We start from the raw sequence: 20,503 nt of genomic DNA on the forward strand, positions 1-20,503 counted from the left end.
ATAGATACTGAGCCAATAAATAATTTTTCCAATCTTAATGCCATGATTGAACTTTTAGCTTTTCATATGACATCAAATAGAAATTCCAATGAGATAAATTTTCTCTTATATGACATACAGATAAATAAAATATTTCCTACATGCTTACATGAACGTGAGATGCAATCACAAGTTCAATCTTATGCTTCTAGTTGAGCAGAAGCACTAAAATAGGTATGTCCCATTATAAGATGAAATTATTTCAATAATAATTGATAAGAGGAATTTTTTTCAGCTAACAACCGATGTAGCGGTCAAAACAGGGACCGCCTCCATTCATGGACACTAGCAAAGAAACCAAGAAAGATCCACCTCTGAACCACTAGAACACACAACAGAACACCCCGTGCGCTTACATCCAGTGCCCACACTTTTCTCCTTCCATCCTTCCTCTCGAACCAAGAACCCTCGCTCGCCCACTTGCCACCCTCGGTTAGGGCTTGACCAAACTGGACACCGTTATCACCAGCGTCACCTTAGCCCGTTACACCGAGAACTGTTGGTATATTCTTTTATTGTTCTAGATTACATCTAGAATATACTTGAATTTCTAAGAATATTCTTAAGGTACAAAGCATTAACATTCATTCATTTATATAGTGCATAGAAGTATTTTCTCGCAGACATCATGGTTTCGTGCAGTTTCTTTCACGTCCACCATGGCCCGATTCCATCAGGTATGTAGTAGTATGACGAGGTAGCCATGTCGTACTCGTTGACATTGGCGTTGATGCTATTACTATTGTTGGTGTTGATGTTGTTGTTGTTGTTGTTGTTGTTGTTGTTGATACTGATGCTGGTGTTGTTGTAATCTAGCAAACCATCGTCAAACTTATAAAGCACCAGCTGGTTTGAGTGTGGATCGAAAACCATGCCGTCGGGTTCGTCTTTGAGGACTTTGGCCACCGCCACGCCCGTGTGCTCGAACGAGAGCACGCTCTCCTGGACCACGGGAACCAGCGGGAAGTCCACGTCCAAGATCTCGCTTGTATAGCCATCCGAGCACGGGGAGCCTTCTTTCTCACCACCTTTGCCCGGCGGCCTTGCGACGTCCATGTCCTCCACCACCGCCAGGTTCTTCCCCGTCGTCACCATCACCGTGGCTTCCTGGCCCTTGAAAGCCTCCGGTTTGTGCTCCACGCTATTTACAATCGCCTCGTCGCCGTTGGCCGCTGCTGCTGTGGGCGACTTGCTAGAGTCCAGCCTCGCAGCGAGGGCGGTCACCTGGCATAGAAAATGGTCAGAGAAGCTCTGTAAAGCTCGTTTCTCTCTCTCGGAAAATGTCGAGAACTTTACTCGAAAACTCTCTACACTTTTCGACGAAGGACTTCGCAAACGGAAACAGAGCTTACCTCGGCTTGAAGCTTCTTGTTCTCTAGCAGAAGTTTGTCGTAGCTCGCCTTGAGGGACTCGTAATCTCGCTCCAGCTGCTTGGTTTTCCAGCGGGCTCGCCGGTTCTGGAACCACACGGCGACTTGGCGGGGCTGGAGCCCCAGCTCGTGTGCCAGCTGCTTCTTCCTCTCGGGCTCCAGCTTGTTCTCCATCTCAAAGTTGAGCTCCAGGGAGCGCACTTGATCCACGCTCAGCCGCCGCTTCTTCTCCACTGGGTGAACTTCGTGATCGCTCGCCTCCACGTCTCCGCTCTCCTGATCGCTCGAGCCCTCGAAGGTTGCGTAGAGCAGCGCGTCACTACCGCGCAGCCCTGTGGGTGTTCCACAGTTGTTATGATCATCTAAGCCTGTAGAAAAGAACAAGAAAAAACGCAATTTGTTTATTCGATCGAGTATTGCAAACCTTTAAACATACCTGGTGGGATGTTAGACGACCGCGGATAAAAGATGGCGGACATTGAGTTGCTAACGCTCTCGTTCCTCATTGTCGTCACCATGATGCTTGGTGGTGTTGGCGCTGTCGAGCCTTTACTGTTGCTGCTGCTACTGTTGTTGATATTCCAATCCATAGCCAAACTTTCCACCACCACCACTGCACCACAGGGTTCTAACAGTAAACACTATTCTCCTTCACAAGAGCTGCATGGTCATGCGAGAGAGATTTCTAGATGCAAACAAGCTTCTCTTCCTAGAGCAAACTTCCTGCCGCTATGATATCAATGCAGAGCTCTTAGCTACCGTCAAGAAGAAGTGCGAGAGATCACCGCCGTATTGTAGAGCGAGGAATACCATACACTCACGTCGCCGCCGTGTCCAGCCCACAAAAAACTGATGCTACTGTACTCGACCCAGATCTTGCTCTTCTCCATGATTTCGGGAGTATTTACTGAAAGTGGTGGTGAGCTGCTGCTGCTGGCTTGCTCTTGTTGCTAGCACCTATTCTTCGTCTTCGCCTCCTGCGTCTTCTTCTAAAACAATTCGACCGCGGACTCTTGGACAGCAATCCTAACATGAGAGATTGGTGTGCAAAGCGAGACAGGGACGATTGACGTATACGGGCCGTAAGAACAAAGGAAGAATAAAGGCAAAAGTCTGGAGACCGACTTGCTAGCTCGGGGGGAAGTACCTCACGAAGCAGCAGAGGAGGCGAGCAATGTCCTCGACAACGAAGAAACGAACAGCAGGCACCCTCAGACGCCTCGGTTCGTCTTGTTTGTGTGCGAGCAGCATTATAGATCGGGAAAACGCTCCACGACTCTCTTGACACAAGCAAAGCCAAAATGGTGTTTAGAGGGAGCACGAAGGACCACTAGCGGTGATTATTCGGACACTGCCACTGCCGGGTTCCAAGCCATGAGAAATCTGGAGAGTGGAACACGCAAAGAAAGAAGAACAGAGACAACAACCAGAGTTGTACACGCTCGCTCTTCGCGGACAAAGATTTGTGCTACTCAAGAAGCCCCTCCAGATGATGCTAATTGCATGATCAGCTGCTACCTAGAACCCGAAGAACAGGGTCAAACAATTTATAGCGATTGGAAAGAAAAAAAGAAAGAAAAAAAACCAAGAACAAAGAGATGTGGATGGACCTAACTTTAACACTAGGCTTCAGCCAAACAAGCCACCACAGCAAAGGACGATCTCGAATCGACAACGACAAAGTTTGGAGGGAAACGGAGAGCGATATATCACTCTCAAGCGCACCACACTCAGCAAACCGTGATAACTGACCACCACGCACGGCCACTCCCCAAAATCCAAGACCTCTCTCTCCTAGTAGAGAAACTTAGTGAGACACGCCGAAGAGAGAATTGGGCTCTGATCTTGCTTGCCTTGTGAAGAAGCCGTGTGTATGTGAGAGAGAGTGAGAGAGTGAGAGAGTGAGAGTGAGTGCGCTAATCTTCCGCCCCTCTTCCACAAGCCCTCGTCCACTCCTTTTTATTATGGACAAGGCATAGAAAATGGGCACAGCTCCATTGGATAATGGATTTGCAGTCCGAAAGAGCTTAGATGTAAAAAACACCACCAACTTGGGAGAAGAGATAGACCCAGTCAACAGTAGTATTTCTTTAAAAAATTTACATGAAAAGAAAAAACGAAAGGAAAGACATCGCAAGATGCCTCCCCAATATTGCACTGCATTGCTCGCTCTCATTATCAGCTTACAAGTTCCTTATCATCGTATAGCTTGATAGCGGTTTCTCTCTCTCCATCTTTTTTTTGTTCTCCTCTCTCTTCGAGGGTCTCTTGCGTGTTTGTGCGTGTTTCAAGCAGTGCAAGAAATATCTTTTCGAGTGTGGTAAAATGGAAAGGGAAAAGAGGGAAAAGACCACCCAAGAACAATGGAGAATTAAAAAGGTGGCGGAGTGTGTGAGTGAGTGAGAGCCCACCGCAAGAGCCAGGTCTCCAGCAGCAGTACAAAAGCTGTTTTGTCTCATGGTGCTACACGACGGGAACAAATGTGTCCTTGGTTCTAGCTTTATGGTGCGCCCCCCATCAGCAATCTTTTGCCCAGCCTCATCCCATCCACCAAGCAAACAACCAAGCCTGCGCTTGTCGCCAAGCGTTTATAGCTGTTCCACTCTTTTTCTCCCACACACAGGAAAACCATTTAGTATCACTGCTTAGATGATGTTGATCTCTCGGGAACAAACACCGCAAGAACTTACGGGATCGGCATCCAGATTATCCCCAACTTTACTGCTTTCCACGCATGCTGGAGTGTGGAAGAACAACACATCGATCGAGTGGATCGATCGGGATCATCCCGGGTTTTGGGCTGGCCGTGGGGAACAGCACTGTACTATGATATGAGACGCTTACAAGTGTGGATGGATGTCGTGATCATCTTCCAGTGGAGACAAGCCAGCGTCTGGCCAAGTTAGCTCGGGGGTCACTGTCTTTGCAACTCAAGTTTCTCAGTCCAAGGAAAGAGGTGTTTCATTCGTACTGTAGTGCTGTAAGCTCTAGCAGGAGTTTGGAAGTGTGTGTGTACAGTGAGGTGGAAAAAGGGGACGATATCGTCGTCCGGTGGGATTTATGCGGGTCGCTGTTGCAAGTGTTAGAAGCTGCCAAGTTTTGGAAATCTATGTCTAGTCTGGACTCTTCTGGCCTGTATGCACGGGTGGATTTTTTCCAAGGAACAAAAGCTGTTTCAGCGATGTGTGTGGACTCGGGGAGCTCCAGCTTTTGCTTGCTTGCTACGATTTGGCATGTCGTGGATTGGATGGAGTCCTGGACTTCCAGCAGAATGCGGCCACGCAGATCGAGATTATTTGTTTTCTTTGCTCATGGGCTGTAATAAGAATCGAGTTCTTTTCGTTGCCCCGTTGGTTTCTGCTGGTTATGTCTCGATTTAGGGTGACAAGCTTGTGATTAAACGGAGGTGACGACCATCGTTTCTCGATCTTTCGTTGTTGGTTGTTTATTGACCACGTCGTACTAGTTCCCATTGGAGACTCCCTCCAAGTTTTCTTTAGTCTTGTGCTTTGGGAACATTTTTTGCATTCATTGCCAGGAGCCAAGTTGCGGGAAGAGAAAAACTGTATCATTGAAAAGCATATATTGGCACACGATATAATTTTCAAATGCCACGGTCCATTAGCAAAAGAAGTAAAGCCTCCCCCACCCCGCCATTTCGAGTAAAAAAGAAAGTGAGGTTCTTATTCTTCTCGAGGCTTTTGCTGTAATCTCTCACTCACTGCTCACAGGGAAATTGCATCGCATCGTACCCATCAAGCTCCAACGCACACACACACACAAACACACACTATCTCCCAAGTGAACAAAATCTCTGCCTGGAGAGGAAAAAGATCAACCCTCTCGTGCCGAAACTCGAGCTCACAACTTTTCTTTTTCATGATCAAAAGTTTGCTCCCCTAGTTTCTATATAGATCTCTTTTGAACTGTGTATCGTCTTCATCCTGGAGACGATAAAACAAAGATGATTCTCTCATCCCTCGGATAGTTTTCTCGGTTTCTCTTTTTCTAAGCGGGCTGTTTTTTCTAGTGCCGCACACAGCCGTGCGTCACCCCATTATCATAAAAGCCTCACTCACCTGTGGGTTTCTCTTTTGTTTTCTTTCCCGACCCAGCAGAAGCCGAGAGATAAAGGTGGCGAGAAAAAAAAGGAGAAATTTCTGGTCAGTGGTGTTGGTGTGGTGGTGGCCCCGTTTTTCGTCTCGCCTGGTGTGTCAGTGCATGCACATTGAGCTTGCTTGTGATGATCCGCTCCTTGGGCTTGCTTGCACGAACATCCCCAACATTATAAAAGTATAGTGTCAAGTTTCTCCTGTGTTTTGCAAGGATCACGTTTGATCTTAAAATGTTGCAAAGTCTGATCGTAACATAGATTACTACTTTGTTGTTTGTGGTGTCGAAGCATCGATCCTTCGGCACTATGTCTTTAGAATGGTAGTTCTTGGTCATTGTCTTGAAACAACAAGCCAATGCATTATAATATTCAAGATAACGAGCGATGTTGGATCATGGAACCAAACGCTGGCTTAGCGGAAGCCATGTCTATATGCTTTGTAAATGCGAGCGGGGAATATCCAAATTGATAGATGTTGCTTCTTCTCCGCCCAAACGTTGCAATCATATATTCCTCAAGCAGGCACTCGGAATCACTGCCAAATCTTAGCAATGAAGAAGATTGGTGATACCATTTTAAATGGGTAGAGCATATGATGCTCTATCTCGACAAGGTCACGTTGAGGCATCTCACCCGTGTCCAAGACTGCTCCGCCACCTTTTTAAATTTGTTCCACGTTAAAGCCGGTTATAAGACTATGATCTTGTGCATATGATTAACAGAAATCTCCCCACGGCCCCACAATCTGGGGGAGGCATCTAAAGGAGATGCCTTTGTTCTCGCACTGAAGGGACTCCTGTATATTCCACGATAATGACCACACTCACACTGTTTTATTCGTCTCGTCGACTCTTCAATGATCTTTCTCGAGAGCGGAGCAAAATAATCTCCTCTGTTCTTTCCTTTTCCACCTTTGCAATGTGGTGTTAAGTCACTGCTCCCTCTTCCACGCACCCTTGATCGAGCAAAAGCGAGTGATTTTCTCTCCTCGCAGTTTTGAGAATATGTCAACTCATTGCGCTCGATCACCGTATGGAAATATGGACCGAGTGCTCCAGGTAGCCAAATTCTTTAGCTTGTTCGTAAAATTACGACAGCACAGAGCCATAGGTGGCACGCACTCGCAACAAGCTCTTCGAGAACCCCTGCCATTGCAAAAGCTCTAGTAGCTAAAGCCTACGACTAACAGGAAAGAAAAGCTTACCACCACCGAGGAATTGCCACTGATGTTATTCCAGGGGTGGAACTTCGTCAGATTCCTCGCGTCGCATCCTTGCAAGGGGACGGTCCGGGACGTCACTACTTGGATCCTCCACTGGCTGCGAAGGAGTAGAGTTAAGAGCTGGGACTAAAGTTTACTAGGGAAACTTACCTTGCTTGGAGGTGTGATAATGTTCTCGATCTCTGAGAACTTGACGTGTGGTTTCTGCCGTACTTTTTTCTCTTTGGTAGCTTCCACAACGTATGTGTCCTTTTGATGTCGGCTCTTTACCACGGCTTTGGGCATAGTCACAACCAAATGACCTGACGTTCTCGACCGCTGTGCGATGCTCTCGGAAGTCTTAACCTGGCTTGATCGAGAGAGAGAAAGAAGTTGCGCATTGAGAGAGAGAAGTTTCTACCTCTTCCGGGAGTCGTAGCTGCAGAAGCTTGCCCTTGATCAGCACGCGCACGAGCAGCGGCTGGATATCAATGTCCATTGCGGATGTATCCATGTATCGACCAATAGCTACATCCAACACTAGCTTGGTTCCGCATTCACTCTCTGCTAGCTTGAAACTCCAGCTGTGAGTTTGAGATGGAAGAGGCCTTGAGCTAGTGAAATCCAAGGCTTACTTGCCCTCGTTCTTCTGATATATACGGCCTTCCATTGGTAATGGATCAAATCCAGTCCTGCGCTCTGGAACCTTTCTCTGATTCTGATTGTTTACCTGAAAATGCAGGAGTAATGAGATGAGAGACTTGAAATCACACTTTACCTTTCCACTATCCTTGTTCTTTTTCTGCTCAAGCTCGACATACTCCGCTACTCTTGAAGCCGGTGTATATTCACGAACGACGTGACCGTTTTCGTCCCTGTTGGTCATTTTTTAATGAAAATAAAAAGTAAAACTGCGGGGGAACAGTCCAAAGTAACTCACACATCTTCGGCAGAAGCGTCACAGTCGACTACATCGTCTTCGTTGCCAAAGACATCCTTTACGAAGGGGTATTCCTACAACTGAGAAAAATGAGATGAAGAAAACATAGCAGAAAGTACACATACTTGCTGGGATCGAATTTTTTCTGATGGTCGAACCTCGATACCATCTAAACGCTGCAACAAAACCATGAGTTTACGAAACAGGACCCCAATGTACCTTCAAGGATGGAAGAGTCGCAATAACATAGCTTCGATAACCAGGGACCTCTTGGCACGGGTTGCCAGTGAGAAACCTTCGAGCGAGACACGCCAGGTAAAAGAAGCTAATTTTCTGTTTCTTCTTGCAAAAAAGAAGTTACTCACAAGTCTCGGAGGTGAATGTTGGCCCTCAGAGCTGCAACAGAGGGGAGCTCCTTTTTCCCAACAAAGTTGAGAGTCATATCCAGCTTTTCCAGGAATTCGCATTGCTCAAGTCCTTCTACCTGTCGCACAAGCTCGCAAAAAGAAAAAAAGGAAAAGAAGAGAACCGAACCTTTAGAATGTTGTTGACAGCTACATTCAAGTATTGCAGCTGCTTTAGCCGGTGTAAATTGCCTAAAAACAAAAGTCGATCCATCGAGCGACTAAAGCCAAGGGGGAAAGCGTACTTAGCCTGGAGATGAGATTATTTGGAAGATAGAGAATCTTGAGGTTGGGACAAAACGCTCCCAGGCTTCGGTTGATGTCCATGATGCCTTCCTCTTGGAGCACAAGCTCCTGCAAGAGGAGGAGATCGTGTCGCTGGAACAGAATCCAAATCAAGGCCGTGTGTACCTCAAGGCTGTGAAGGATCCCCTCGTTGTGCTCTGCTCGTCGCTTGAGCATTTCTTCGTTGATCACTCCCATGCTCGATAAAGAACATAGAAGAGCCCTAACCCTAATCCCACAATTTAAACACGCACACTAAACCTTTTTACCCTTGCATAACATTAAAGGGCATATACAGGTTAAAGTTTTTTACTCATCCCATAGATCTTCGACTCTCTTGTATGGAGATGTGTCGTTCACCCAGTTTGTTCCTTTGATCAGCCTCTCCTGTAGAAAAAGAGAAAAGTCGGCTTGCTTTGAAAATGCGAGTGACAAACCTGTTGGATTCCAGAAAGCTTTTGGAAATCCTCGTCCGGAATACTCCATCCGAGAATGTCCAGGTTTTCCTTGAGCCGATCGGGATTGGAGCTCTTCGGAAGGACGCTGTGACCCATCTGGATTCCCCAGCGTAGTGCTACTTGCGCTGGTGATTTGCTGAGTTTGTCCGCGATCTCTTTGACGATGGGATGGCCGAGGACTTTCGGACCCCAGTTTCCCAAAGGAGAGTACCCCTGACAATAAGAATAGCATTGAGTTCCAACGGAAAACGAGATCCAATCCAGGACTTACAGAGAGATGGATGGCTTTGGAGGTGCAGTAGTCGTGAAGAGCCTTTTGCTGCCACACCGGATGACACTCAACTTGGTTCACGGCAGGGACGATGGTGGCGTTCGCCAAAAGGTGGTCGATCTTCTTTGACGAGAAGTTGCTCACACCGATTGCACGAACTCGGCCGGTGCGCACAAGCTGCTCCATTTGCTTCCAGGTCTCGTCCAGTTGCAAGGGGACGATTTCAGTTTTGCGAGTGCCATCTTCCTGTTGGTAGTGTTCCTTCACACGAACAGGCCAATGAATCTACACACAAGCATGTCCTCTTGTCACAGACAGAAACAAAGAATCTGGATATCTTACCAAATAAAGGTCAAGATAGTCCAGCTGCAAATCCTGCAGTGTTTGATCGCAAGCCTCCTGGACCCGATCGTGATCAGAGTTCCTGAAAAGAAAGAAAAAAATCTATTTAGAGGACAAATAAAACGTTTCCAAAGAAAGCGAGAGAACCTGACCACAGCTTGGACGTAATCCACAAATCCCCACGCGTCACTGCACCACTAAGGAAGATCTCTTGCAGCGCCAATCCAATCTACACATGCATGAACGAAGCGAGTAAGAAAAGAGAAGAGGGAAGAACTCTTAAGTTGTAGAGACATCTTTCTCGTTGCCATAGACGCTCGCGCAATCGATGTGACGATACCCAGCCTGGGAAGAAGAGCAAACAGTGAGCTAGCTAGTGCTACGAAGAGAAAAAGAAGGAAATTTGATGCTTACAGCGACAGCGGCCTTCACTGTTGCTCCCGCTCGCCCCTTCTCCTCCTGCGAGTATCCCGGCCACATTCCCAGCCCGATCGCGGGTATGAGCGCCCCGGTGTGGAGCTGGAAATGCGCCATCGATCCGCCATCACCAGCGCCATCGCCCATCCCAACCTAAAATTTCTCGAGGGGTTTTAGTTGAAGTTTCACTGCTCATGGGTTCTTGAGGCGCAATGTAGGTGGTGGGAGAATGGCGCTTCTCTTTGCGCTCAATGGGCGAAAGATCGAGCTCAGCGATGTCGATCCCAGCATGACGCTGCTGGAATTTCTAAGATGCCACACCGATCTCAAGGGCACCAAGCTCGGATGTGGAGAAGGTAAGTAAAAAACTAGTTTTTTTTTACAAGAACTTAGGCCTAGATGGATCGATCTGTTAGCTTTCTTCTTTTTCTTCCTTGCTGACGATCGGATCAAACATCCAGGGGGGTGTGGAGCTTGCGTGGTGGTGGCTTCCCGCTACGATGCCTCCACAGACAGCGTGGAGGACGTTAGCATAAACTCTTGCCTGGCTTTGCTGGGCTCTCTTCATCTCCGTGCCGTGACGACGATCGAGGGCCTGGGAAGCTCCAAAAACTCGGCTCCACGCTGTCCAGCGAAGGTTTCTGGGATTTCACGCGTCCCAGTGTGGTTTTGCACGCCTGGTATGTGCATGTCGCTCTATGGAGGCCTCAAGAACCAGCAAAGAAGGGTCTCTGTGGATGGTGGAAAGTATGAAAGTGGTGCTCTAGAGCAGTCGATCCAGGGGAGTTTATGCCGCTGCACGGGATACAGGCCCATAGTTGACGTGTGCAAGAGCTTTGGAAGCAGTGTAGACGTTGAAGATCTCGGCCTGAACATCTTCTGGAAGGACAGGAAGGATGGTCGAATGGAGCTTTTGCCGTGCTATGATCCGGGTGACGATCCAAAGTTCCCAGAGTTTCTCAAGCAGGAGATCATTCAAAGGCAATCCGCTATAGATTCTACTGGCACTTCTGCTATGATCGAGCACGAGAAGTGGATTTGCGCTACGAGCTCTGGACATGCTTTTGGACTGCTCAAACACTTCCAAACGCGTTCCAAGACGAGCAAGGAGGTGAAGATCGTGGTGGGAAACACCAGCGCTGGAGTGTACAGGGACTGGGATCATAGCGTCTTCATCGATATCAGCAGGATTCCGGAGCTCCATGTCGTAGAAGCAAGGAGCGACGGCATTGAGTTCGGTGCTGCAGTGAGCATCGCAAAGCTCATCGACTTTCTCGACGAAAACTTTAAGAAAGCTGGCAGTGGTATTGCGAAACACTTGAGAAAGGTTGCTTCTCCACACGTTAGAAACGCGGGGAGTGTTGGTGGCAACTTGATCATGGCTCAGAAATTTGGCTTCGATTCGGACATCGCGACGGTGTTTCTGGGATTCGGTGCTACGTTGAAGCTGCTGGTTTCTCCGGATAAGCAAGTAATCCAGAGCATGGAAGAGTTTTTAGAAGGTGGTGGCGGAGTGGATGATTATCCAAGCTCGTTGCTGACAATGATCTTCTTACCACTAAGATCACATGAAGCGGCCGAGTTTAAGACGTACCGAGCATCACCGAGACTGTGAAGGATCCCCTCGTTGTGCTCTGCTCGTCGCTTGAGCATTTCTTCGTTGATCACTCCCATGCTCGATAAAGAACATAGAAGAGCCCTAACCCTAATCCCACAATTTAAACACGTATACTAAACCTTTTTACCCTTGCATAACATTAAAGGGCATATACAGGTTAAAGTTTTTTACTCGTCCCATAGATCTTCGACTCTCTTGTATGGAGATGTGTCGTTCACCCACATTGTTCCTTTGATCAGCCTCTCCTGTAGAAAAAGAGAAAAGTCGGCTTGCTTTGAAAATGCGAGTGACAAACCTGTTGGATTCCAGAAAGCTTTTGGAAATCCTCGTCCGGAATGCTCCATCCGAAAATGTCCAGGTTTTCCTTGAGCCGATCGGGATTGGAGCTCTTCGGAAGGACGCTGTGACCCATCTGGATTCCCCAGCGTAGTGCTACTTGCGCTGGTGATTTGCTGAGTTTGTCCGCGATCTCTCTGACGATGGGATGGCCGAGGACTTTCGGACCCCAGTTTCCCAAAGGAGAGTACCCCTGACAATAAGAATAGCATTGAGTTCCAACGGAAAACGAGATCCAATCCAGGACTTACAGAGAGATGGATGGCTTTGGAGGTGCAGTAGTCGTGAAGAGCCTTTTGCTGCCACACCGGATGACACTCAACTTGGTTCACGGCAGGAACGATGGTGGCGTTCGCCAAAAGGTGGTCGATCTTCTTTGACGAGAAGTTGCTCACACCGATTGCACGAACTCGGCCAGTGCGCACAAGCTGCTCCATTTTCTTCCAGGTCTCGTCCAGTTGCAAGGGGACGATTTCAGTTTTGCGAGTGCCATCTTCCTGTTGGTAGTGTTCCTTCACACGAACAGGCCAATGAATCTACACACAAGCATGTCCTCTTGTCACAGACAGAAACAAAGAATCCGGATATCTTACCAAATAAAGGTCAAGATAGTCCAGCTGCAAATCCTGCAGTGTTTGATCGCAAGCCTCTTGGACACGATCGTGATCAGGGTTCCTGAGAAGATAGAAAAAATCTATTTAGAGGACAAAAAAAAAAAAACGTTTCCAAAAACCACAGCTTGGACGTAATCCACAAATCCCCACGCGTCACTGCACCACTAAGGAAGATCTCTTGCAGCGCCAATCCAATCTACACATGCATGAACGAAGCGAGTAAGAAAAGAGAAGAGGGAAGAACTCTTAAGTTGTAGAGACATCTTTCTCGTTGCCATAGACGCTCGCGCTATCGAAGTGACGATACCCAGCCTGGGAAGAAGAGCAAACAGTGAGCTAGATAGTGCTACGAAGAGAAAAGAAAGAAATTTGATGCTTACAGCGACAGCGGCCTTCACTGTTGCTCCCGTTTGCCTCTTCTCCTCCTGCGAGTATCCCGGCCACATTCCCAGCCCGATCACGGGCATGCGCCCGCCGGTGTGGAGCTGGACATGCGCCATCGATCCGCCATCTCCAGCGCCATCGTCGCCATGGCCCATCCCTCCCAACCTAAAATTTCTCGAGGGGTTTTAGTTGAAGTTCCACTGCTCACGGGTTCTTGAGGCGCCATGTAGGTGGTGGGAGAATGGCGCTTCTCTTTGCGCTCAATGGGCGAAAGATCGAGCTCAGCGATGTCGATCCCAGCATGACGCTGCTGGAATTTCTAAGATGCCACACCGATCTCAAGGGCACCAAGCTCGGATGTGGAGAAGGTAAGTAAAAAACTAGTTTTTTTTACAAGAACTTAGATCGATCGATCTGGTAGCTCTCTTTTTTTTCTTTCTCGCTGACGATATGATCAAACATCCAGGGGGGTGTGGAGCTTGCGTGGTGGTGGCTTCCCGCTACGATGCCTCCACAGACAGCGTGGAGGAAGTTAGCATAAACTCTTGCCTGGCTTTGCTGGGCTCTCTTCATCTCCGCGCCGTGACGACGATCGAGGGCCTGGGGAGCTCCAAAACTCGGCTCCACGCTGTCCAGCGAAGGTTTCTGGGATTTCACGCGTCCCAGTGTGGGTTTTGCACGCCTGGTATGTGCATGTCGCTCTATGGAGGCCTCAAGAACCAGCAAAGAAGGGTCTCTGTGGATGGTGGAAAGTATGAAAGTGGTGCTCTAGAGCAGTCGATCCAGGGGAGTTTATGCCGCTGCACGGGATACAGGCCCATAGTTGACGTGTGCAAGAGCTTTGGAAGCAGTGTAGACGTTGAAGATCTCGGCCTGAACATCTTCTGGAAGGACAGGAAGGATGGTCGATTGGAGCTTTTGCCGTGCTATGATCCGGGTGACGATCCAAAGTTCCCGGAGTTTCTCAAGCAGGAGATCATTCAAAGGCAATCCGCTAACGTTGTCCAAGATTCTAATGGCACTTCTGCTATGATCGAGCACGAAAAGTGGATTTGCGCTACGAGCTTTGGACATGCTTTTGGACTGCTCAAACACTTCCAAGCGCGTTCCAAGACGAGCAAGGAGGTGAAGATCGTGGTAGGAAACACCAGTGCTGGAGTGTACAGGGACTGGGATCATAGCGTCTTCATCGATATCAGCAGGATTCCGGAGCTCCATGTCGTAGAAGCAAGGAGCGACGGCATTGAGTTCGGTGCTGCAGTGAGCATCGCAAAGCTCATCGACTTTCTCGACGAAAACTTTAAGAAAGCTGGCAGTGCTATTGCGAAACACTTGAGAAAGGTTGCTTCTCCACACGTTAGAAACGCGGGGAGTGTTGGTGGCAACTTGATCATGGCTCAGAAATTTGGCTTCGATTCGGACATCGCGACGGTGTTTCTGGGATTCGGTGCTACGTTGAAGCTGCTGGTTTCTCCTGAGAAGCAAGTAATCCAGAGCATGAAAGAGTTTTTAGAAGGTGGTGGTGGAGTGGATGCTTATCCAAGCTCGTTGCTGACAATGATCTTCTTACCACTAAGATCACATGAAGCGGCCGAGTTTAAGACGTACCGAGCATCACCGAGACCTCTGGGAAATGCAGTAGCGTATGCAAACGCTGCGTTTGTCGTTCGCTTCTCTAAACTTTCGTCGGGCTCTTCTCTCTACAAAGTTGAGAGTTCGAGGCTTGCATTCGGAGCCATTGGTGACAAGCACGCCATTCGTGCTATCCAAGTCGAAGAGTTTCTGAAAGGGAAGATTATCACGGCGGAAGTGCTGTTGGAAGCAATCCAGATGCTCAAGTCGCTGCTGACTCTAGAAACAAACTCAAGGAGGAAATCGGCCTACCGAGCGGCTCTTGCTGTGAGTTTCTTCTTCAAGTTCTTCAAACGAAAACTTGGACAAGGTGGCCACCACAAACAATCGATCGCTCGAGATGGTTCTGTTTGCCAGCAAAGCTTGATTCGAGGCTGCCAGGAACTTCATCAGCGAGACAAGAGACGCGCGCTTGGCCAGCCTTCCGAGAAAACCATGGGAAACTTGCAAGTATCAGGTGACTTCTTCCTCTCGTTTTTGTGTTTTCTTAACTTTTCCAGTTTGTTCCTCCCAGGGGAAGCTGTTTACGTTGATGACATTGCTTCTCCATGCAACACTCTCCACGCAGCATTTGTTTGCAGCCAGAAAGCTTACGCGAAGATCAAAGATATCAGCGTGTCTGCCGCAATGGCGTCTCCCGGTGCCGTCTCGTTCATGAGCGTCAAAGACATACCATCAGGTGGAGGAAACGTTGGAATCAAGTCGGACCTCGCCAATGAAATACTGTTTGCCGAGGAGATTGTTGAGTGCGTGGGACAGGCAATAGGAATCATGGTAAGATATTTCACCAGATATCTCATCGGGAAAGCTAAGTTTTTCTTCTTTAAGATTGCCGACACGCCTGCGAATGCGAGAAGAGCTGCGAAACGAGTCCAAGTGACTTACGACACTGAATCGCTGGGAGAGCCGCCAATTCTCACAATCGAAGACGCTGTGGCGAGAGGATCCTTCTTCCAAATCCCAGCGTGGTTCGAAAGCACACTGCAAAAGCAGCACGGTGACATATCCGAAGGCCTCGCAAGGGCCGATCATATCATCAAAGACGCGGAGGTACGTAAAACTTTCTTCGTAGAGACACAAGGTCCAATTTTTTGGAGAACCTTGTAGGTGAGGATGTCCAGCCAGTACTACTTTTACATGGAAACCAACACAGCCTTGGTCGTCCCAGAGGAAGACAATTGCCTGACAGTGTTCAGCGCTTGCCAAGCTCCGGAGCACGTCCAAGCGAGCGTCGCAACCTGCGTTGGAATTCCCATGCACAACGTAAGAGTCATCACCAAAAGAGTTGGAGGAGCTTTCGGGGGCAAAGCTTCAAAAGCTTGTCTGGTAAGCAGTTTTTCCGTGATACCATCGTCCGAAACATCACCTTGTTTCCGATATGTCTACAGGTGGCCGCTGCCTGTGCTCTCGCGGCGTTTAATCTCCAGCGCCCCGTTCGTCTGTGCCTGGATCGAAGAACCGATATGGTGATGATGGGAGGGCGAGAGCCTTGCAAGGCCGTCTACACAGCCGGCTTCACTTCCGACGGGAATGTCACAGCTCTCCAAGCAAAGCTCTTCATCCAAGCCGGCTGGTCCATGGACATGTCGTGGCTTTTCACGGGAAACATGCTCCACGCGCTCAAGAAGTTCAACTGGGGAGTTCTCGACGCCGAGTTCATCATCTGCAAGACGAACATTCCCAGCCGGAGCGCCATGCGAGCGCCCGGAGATGGCCAGGGATCGTTCGTGGCGGACACCATCATCCAGCACGTCGCCACCGAGCTCGGCCTCGACTTCCACATCGTCATGGAACGAAACCTCCACTCCCTCCACACGGCGGAGGCCTTCTACGGGCGGGACTTCGTAGGTGGCGGCGAAGGATTCACGCTCCCGACGGTGCTCCGCAGGCTGAAAGATCGAGCAAGCTTCGAGAGCCGGCTCGAGCTCACGAAAGGATTCAACTCCGCCAACTTGTGGAAGAAACGGGGGCTGGATCTCGTCCAGGGAACTTACTTGGTGTTCCTGGTCCCCAAGCCGGCGAGAGCGAGCGTGTTCCTGGATGGATCCGTGGTGGTGGAGGTGGGGGGAGTGGAGCTCGGCCAGGGACTGTGGACGAAAGTCCGGCAGGCAGCGGCATTTGCACTGAGCGAGCTGTTTGGCGACGAGGAACAGGGAGTTCCAGTCTCCAAGATCCGTGTCGTGCAAACGGACTCTATCAGTATGCCCAACGGGAGCTGGACTGCCGGGAGCACTGCGTCTGAGTCCAGCTGCGAGGCCGCGAGGATGTGTTGCGAGGCGCTGGTGGAGAGACTAAAACCCGTGAAGGCGAGCTTGCAAGGGAGTGAAGGAGTTTCCTGGGAATCCATCGTGGCAGCTGTAAGTTCCTTCTTTCTCGATCGTTTTGTTTCGACTATTCTAAGTCGTTCTTCTCTTCGAACAGGCAAAGATGGCGAATGTAAATCTGTCAGCACAAGAGCTGTATGTGGCTGCCCCGGAGGCTGCGGCCTATGTTACGTTTGGAGCTGCTGCGAGCGAGGTATGGAAGTGAGATCCATTGCTCAGATCTTCGTCCAAACGTGAGAGATTTCTCGCCATGAAACCATCAGGTGGAAGTCGATGTTCTAACGGGAGAGGTGGAGATCTTGAGGACGGATATGGTGTACGACTGCGGCAAGAGCATGAATCCAGCAGTAGACATCGGACAAGTAAGCTTCGATCGCCAAAGCTTCCATTCTTCGTGGTAGAAACCGGCAATGAGCACAGATCGAAGGAGCTTTCGCGCAAGGCCTCGGGTATTTTGTGAGCGAGGAGTGTGTCATGGACGAGCAAGGCCGGCTCTTGACGGATGGAACTTGGACGTACAAGCCCCCGACCGCGGATAATCTCCCCAAGATCCTCAACATCGAGCTCCTCAACAGTCCCGTCCACGAGAAGAGGATACTCTCCTCCAAGAGTAAGAAGTTCTATCTCGGTGCTTTGCCTTGACTGACAGCGGCATTTCTTCTCTGTCCAGCGGCGGGAGAGCCACCGTTTCTTCTGGCGGGATCCGTTCACGCGGCGATCCGGCACGCCGTTATGTCCGCCCGGATGGACGCTGGAAAGAAGGAGTTCTTCCAAATGGATGCCCCCGCGAGCATCGATCGGGTGAGAGCTTGGTGTGGCCTGGACAACGTCGAGGACTACTTGGTTGCAAGACCATCGAGTGCCCAGTAGCTGCCCTGCGATGATCTTTCTTTAGACAGGGAAAGTCGAGGAGTCTAGAGCTTGCTTTGATGCCATGCCGGCTAGTGACGTAGTTACGTAGAACGCTACGTTTTGCAGCTTATGCCCAAAAAGGGGCATCTTCTAAAGGTGGTAGAGGTGTTGGAAACAATGACGGTATGGAGCTCGACTGGCTGCAATTTTCTTCTCGCCGCTTGCACGCAAGAATCGGAGTTTGATCAACCGCACGAATTACTACTCCAAGCTGGACCTTGTAGCCTGGGATTCCATGGTTGCTGTGAATGCCTTTGTGGGGCATCTGGAAGCGAGGTGTGCAATTCCTCGAAATATATCCATTATATTTTTTACTCTTGGCTTTTCCCGGTAACTGTAAGTGATTCTTCTCTCCTTTGTTTCTCATCTGGCTATTCGTCTCGCGACGGAAAAATTTGTAAAGTTTTCTCGGAGAAACAAAGACACTTTCCAGATGTGAAGAGGGAGACCACATTCCTAGACATTGATGGTAATCTGCCGGCCTTCAACTTTTTTGAAGGTACAAACAGCTATAGCACCTTTACCACCAAAGGTGTGACCATCTCACTCTGAGAGTTCGGTGAGATCCACGGGATGACTCGGTTCTGCCTGGAACTCGAAACTCTTGCACCAGTCGAGCAGTCCAGAGAAAAACTGGAGCAAGACCGAGAGCTCGTCCGGGACACACGGAGCGAGACGTAAGTCGGTCCCTTTCACGTCAATATCCTGCTCAAGACATGTCTCCGGGTTGAATCTCTCAGGCTCGGACCAGATGGATGGATCATGAATGATGACCACATGTTCACCATGGCCGTGGTCCCTGCAGGGACCACGGCCAGCCAAGCTTACGTCGTGAATCGCCAAACGAGCCCAAGAGAGCAAGGGACCCGGAGGATGCATCCTCAAGTCTCCTTCTACGCCTGTTGGTCAGACTTGGCAACTCCAGTGTTTCCAACCACGCTAGTGATCTCATTCCGCAACTTCTTTTGGATGGATGACGAGCTCTGCGAGAATCCATTTGGTGAGGAGAGCGACTCTCGGAAAATCATCTCCTGTGAAGATTTACCCAAAGAACTAGCGTCGTCGAGCTTGTCCTCACCATCCAAGGAGAGCTAACGAAGTCTGGCTGCACAGCTTTGCTACCCTGCTACCGATGGACAAAGCTCGTCACACCCGAAGGTTGGAAGGTGTCCTGGGGATCGACTGCCTTGACAGCAGGCATGATCGGCCCAGTTGAACGCACCAAGCAACTCGAAACCTTCCTTCACCATCTTAGAGAGCTCAGCAGCATCCTTGGAGCCATCCTCGAATCTCCTACCGAACACCGTCTGCATGATATTGTTGAGAGAAGCTCGCTGGGGGAAGTTCCGAACTCGGACAAGGCTGTGGTTGTCTGCTGCAAAGGTACCCATCATCCTGCTTGTGACACGATGGTTCGTGAGCAGAGAAGAGAGAGCTGGACGCAATCCTTCGCAAGTTACGCCGTAATCTCCATAGGGAGCGAAGCCGATTGCTCGTCCAAACGGAAGCTGCTGATCCGACTGCTTGAGAGGTCTGTCCGCAAACTCGGAGCTGTTGAGCAGCTCTCGTGCCACTTCGATGATCATCCTCGTGTTACTCAGGCTGAAGGCCTCTCGGCGAGCTTACTCCAAGCACTGGCCATCCTCGGGGCCCCGGATCGTCTGCTTCTCAGCGTTCTCCCCCATGCATTCCCGCCGGGAACTAGCCAAGGAGCGAGGACCGCCGAGACTGCTGCGCACGGCCACAGCAGCAGCAACGAATCTCCATGCATGATCGGTGAAATGCCGGGCGAAGAAAGGCAGAGTGAGGATCTACCTTTGGATCTAACCCAGAAAACAACTCCATGATCCAGGCAAGCAAGGGAAGCTTGAGACACTTTTTGGTTTTGAAGTCGAGCTTGGGTTTTATATATCCTGAGCTGCATGCCTGGAAAAACTATTGGGGAAGAACACTGTTTAGAAGTTTGCTTGTTGGTTGCATTGGGCCCTCGAACGACTTTTTTGACAAAGCCGTGTTCTTATTTTCTCTTTTTTTCTTGTTTCCAGATCGTTTTCAGTACAGGCACCGTCCTTGCATCAGCCGCTGAATTGCATTGTTGACATTTTTCAGAGAGTATGCGTCACGAACTCAACCTTGATCTTCTGTACCCAGCAGGGAAATGAACAAGGAAACAGCATTTTTATACCAGTACCTTGCGAATGTACTTCTCTACGAGTTCATGGAGCTGCGATGGTTTGTATCCTCCAAGTATGGTTCCTTTCAAGGCGTGGCCGAAGAGCAACTTTACCGGATCCGTGTCGATAGTTCCTGGTCCGCTTGGAACTCCGGCAACGATGGTTACTCCTCAAGCCTGGTAATATTCACATCAGAAACTCGGAGGATTCACAGACGTTGTGAGTGCTCTGGAATGCCACTTGCATCAATGCAACGCTTCCAATGCACTTGAAGCTGTAGTTTACTCCACCTTGGCTGAGTTCCATTATCACCTGCGAGCAGCCGCAGCACACAATGACGAAGAGCTCATGAATTTTGTCGTGATCACGAGGATTGAGGAAGTCTGTGATATGCCTTTGAGTCCAAAACACAAGTAAACTTTCTTCTTTGATTCTATTATCTGAAACAAGCACTCACCCTAGCTCGAAATATTTTTGAGTTGATATTTACTTCAATAATCCTGGAAGCACCGGACAATTTGGCCGCTTGTGCTATCTGCACTGACACTCGACTCGAGTTGCTAGAACACGAGAACTCACAGCCACTCCCACTGTGCCGAGCTCAAAGATCGGAATTGGAAGAGCCTTGATTTGGGAGACAGCTACAATTGATGAGGGTGGCCCATGTG

The 20,503-nt window shown here is 49.3% G+C and overlaps 5 protein-coding genes and 1 pseudogene across 9 annotated transcripts; 2 read left to right on the top strand and 4 right to left on the bottom strand.

Annotated features, from left to right (window-relative positions):
• Positions 1 to 546: 546 nt before the first annotated feature.
• On the bottom strand, positions 547 to 3,313 carry LOC9650397 (homeobox-leucine zipper protein HDG1). The gene is made up of 3 exons (XM_002971947.2): positions 1,846 to 3,313; positions 1,392 to 1,777; positions 547 to 1,263 (listed from the first exon to the last, which is right to left on the bottom strand). The coding sequence occupies exons 1-3, from the start codon at positions 1,997 to 1,999 to the stop codon at positions 688 to 690; spliced, it is 1,116 nt and encodes a 371-aa protein (XP_002971993.2). The 5' UTR covers positions 2,000 to 3,313; the 3' UTR covers positions 547 to 687.
• A 3,021-nt stretch (positions 3,314 to 6,334) lies between these two features.
• On the bottom strand, positions 6,335 to 8,601 carry LOC112346888 (protein tilB homolog). 2 transcript variants are annotated; one of them, XM_024676739.1, is made up of 13 exons: positions 8,480 to 8,601; positions 8,314 to 8,422; positions 8,199 to 8,260; positions 8,030 to 8,148; positions 7,884 to 7,959; positions 7,790 to 7,840; positions 7,665 to 7,738; positions 7,503 to 7,599; positions 7,360 to 7,454; positions 7,146 to 7,308; positions 6,896 to 7,090; positions 6,728 to 6,842; positions 6,335 to 6,668 (listed from the first exon to the last, which is right to left on the bottom strand). In XM_024676739.1, the coding sequence occupies exons 1-12, from the start codon at positions 8,549 to 8,551 to the stop codon at positions 6,753 to 6,755; spliced, it is 1,203 nt and encodes a 400-aa protein (XP_024532507.1). In that variant the 5' UTR covers positions 8,552 to 8,601; the 3' UTR covers positions 6,335 to 6,668; positions 6,728 to 6,752. The 2 variants fall into 2 exon arrangements, with proteins under 2 accessions (XP_024532507.1, XP_024532506.1); XM_024676738.1 differs by having other exon boundaries at positions 6,335 to 6,842.
• On the bottom strand, positions 8,601 to 12,984 carry LOC9640403 (aldo-keto reductase family 4 member C10). Of its 3 annotated transcripts, none has more exons than XM_024676740.1 (7): positions 12,790 to 12,984; positions 9,719 to 9,769; positions 9,577 to 9,653; positions 9,425 to 9,506; positions 9,083 to 9,367; positions 8,791 to 9,024; positions 8,601 to 8,740 (listed from the first exon to the last, which is right to left on the bottom strand). In XM_024676740.1, the coding sequence occupies exons 1-7, from the start codon at positions 12,946 to 12,948 to the stop codon at positions 8,663 to 8,665; spliced, it is 966 nt and encodes a 321-aa protein (XP_024532508.1). In that variant the 5' UTR covers positions 12,949 to 12,984; the 3' UTR covers positions 8,601 to 8,662. The 3 variants fall into 3 exon arrangements, with proteins under 3 accessions (XP_024532508.1, XP_002971994.2, XP_002971995.1); XM_002971948.2 differs by lacking the exon at positions 12,790 to 12,984 and adding an exon at positions 9,839 to 10,020; XM_002971949.2 differs by lacking the exons at positions 8,601 to 8,740; positions 8,791 to 9,024; positions 9,083 to 9,367; ... (1 more) ...; positions 9,577 to 9,653; positions 9,719 to 9,769 and adding exons at positions 11,565 to 11,704; positions 11,755 to 11,988; positions 12,047 to 12,331; ... (1 more) ...; positions 12,529 to 12,605; positions 12,671 to 12,721 and having other exon boundaries at positions 12,790 to 12,981.
• LOC9640638 (probable aldehyde oxidase 4) lies at positions 10,021 to 11,626 on the top strand. Its single transcript, XM_002971763.2, has 2 exons — positions 10,021 to 10,197; positions 10,303 to 11,626. Exons 1-2 carry the CDS (start codon positions 10,071 to 10,073, stop codon positions 11,454 to 11,456), a joined length of 1,281 nt encoding a protein of 426 aa, XP_002971809.2. The 5' UTR covers positions 10,021 to 10,070; the 3' UTR covers positions 11,457 to 11,626.
• On the top strand, positions 12,960 to 17,807 carry LOC9640639 (probable aldehyde oxidase 3). Of its 2 annotated transcripts, XM_002971764.2 has the most exons (10): positions 12,960 to 13,161; positions 13,260 to 14,882; positions 14,940 to 15,199; positions 15,254 to 15,475; positions 15,533 to 15,751; positions 15,814 to 16,782; positions 16,847 to 16,942; positions 17,013 to 17,111; positions 17,170 to 17,359; positions 17,420 to 17,807. In XM_002971764.2, exons 1-10 carry the CDS (start codon positions 13,035 to 13,037, stop codon positions 17,617 to 17,619), a joined length of 4,005 nt encoding a protein of 1,334 aa, XP_002971810.1. In that variant the 5' UTR covers positions 12,960 to 13,034; the 3' UTR covers positions 17,620 to 17,807. The 2 variants fall into 2 exon arrangements, 1 of the variants encoding a protein (XP_002971810.1); XR_002992598.1 differs by lacking the exon at positions 17,420 to 17,807 and having other exon boundaries at positions 16,847 to 16,950; positions 17,170 to 17,284.
• A 397-nt stretch (positions 17,808 to 18,204) lies between these two features.
• LOC112346953 lies at positions 18,205 to 19,432 on the bottom strand (annotated as a pseudogene).
• Positions 19,433 to 20,503: the final 1,071 nt, after the last annotated feature.

This window comes from Selaginella moellendorffii, unplaced genomic scaffold, assembly GCF_000143415.4.
Source record: "Selaginella moellendorffii unplaced genomic scaffold, v1.0 SELMOscaffold_18, whole genome shotgun sequence".
Taxonomy (NCBI): domain Eukaryota; kingdom Viridiplantae; phylum Streptophyta; class Lycopodiopsida; order Selaginellales; family Selaginellaceae; genus Selaginella; species Selaginella moellendorffii.

Bases quoted from the DNA above. Each gene is read 5' to 3' on its own strand.
- LOC9640639 (XM_002971764.2), top strand. From the start codon at position 13,035: ATGGCGCTTCTCTTTGCGCTCAATGGGCGAAAGATCGAGCTCAGCGAT. The intron at 13,162-13,259 runs GTAAGTAAAAAA...TCAAACATCCAG, and splicing joins CAAGCTCGGATGTGGAGAAG to GGGGGTGTGGAGCTTGCGTG. The intron at 15,200-15,253 runs GTAAGATATTTC...TTCTTCTTTAAG, and splicing joins GACAGGCAATAGGAATCATG to ATTGCCGACACGCCTGCGAA.
- LOC9650397 (XM_002971947.2), bottom strand. From the start codon at position 1,999: ATGGATTGGAATATCAACAACAGTAGCAGCAGCAACAGTAAAGGCTCG. The intron at 1,778-1,845 runs GTATGTTTAAAG...TCTTTTCTACAG, and splicing joins GTCGTCTAACATCCCACCAG to GCTTAGATGATCATAACAAC. The intron at 1,264-1,391 runs GTAAGCTCTGTT...TTTCTATGCCAG, and splicing joins ACAAGAAGCTTCAAGCCGAG to GTGACCGCCCTCGCTGCGAG.
- LOC112346888 (XM_024676739.1), bottom strand. From the start codon at position 8,551: ATGGGAGTGATCAACGAAGAAATGCTCAAGCGACGAGCAGAGCACAAC. The intron at 7,600-7,664 runs GTGAGTTACTTT...AATGACCAACAG, and splicing joins GACGCTTCTGCCGAAGATGT to GGACGAAAACGGTCACGTCG. The intron at 7,455-7,502 runs GTAAAGTGTGAT...CTGCATTTTCAG, and splicing joins AGAACAAGGATAGTGGAAAG to GTAAACAATCAGAATCAGAG.
- LOC9640403 (XM_024676740.1), bottom strand. From the start codon at position 12,948: ATGGGCCATGGCGACGATGGCGCTGGAGATGGCGGATCGATGGCGCAT. The intron at 9,770-12,789 runs GTAAGCATCAAA...TCTTCTTCCCAG, and splicing joins CAGTGAAGGCCGCTGTCGCT to GCTGGGTATCGTCACATCGA. The intron at 9,025-9,082 runs GTAAGTCCTGGA...TCTTATTGTCAG, and splicing joins CCAAAGCCATCCATCTCTCT to GGGTACTCTCCTTTGGGAAA.
- LOC9640638 (XM_002971763.2), top strand. From the start codon at position 10,071: ATGGCGCTTCTCTTTGCGCTCAATGGGCGAAAGATCGAGCTCAGCGAT. The intron at 10,198-10,302 runs GTAAGTAAAAAA...TCAAACATCCAG, and splicing joins CAAGCTCGGATGTGGAGAAG to GGGGGTGTGGAGCTTGCGTG.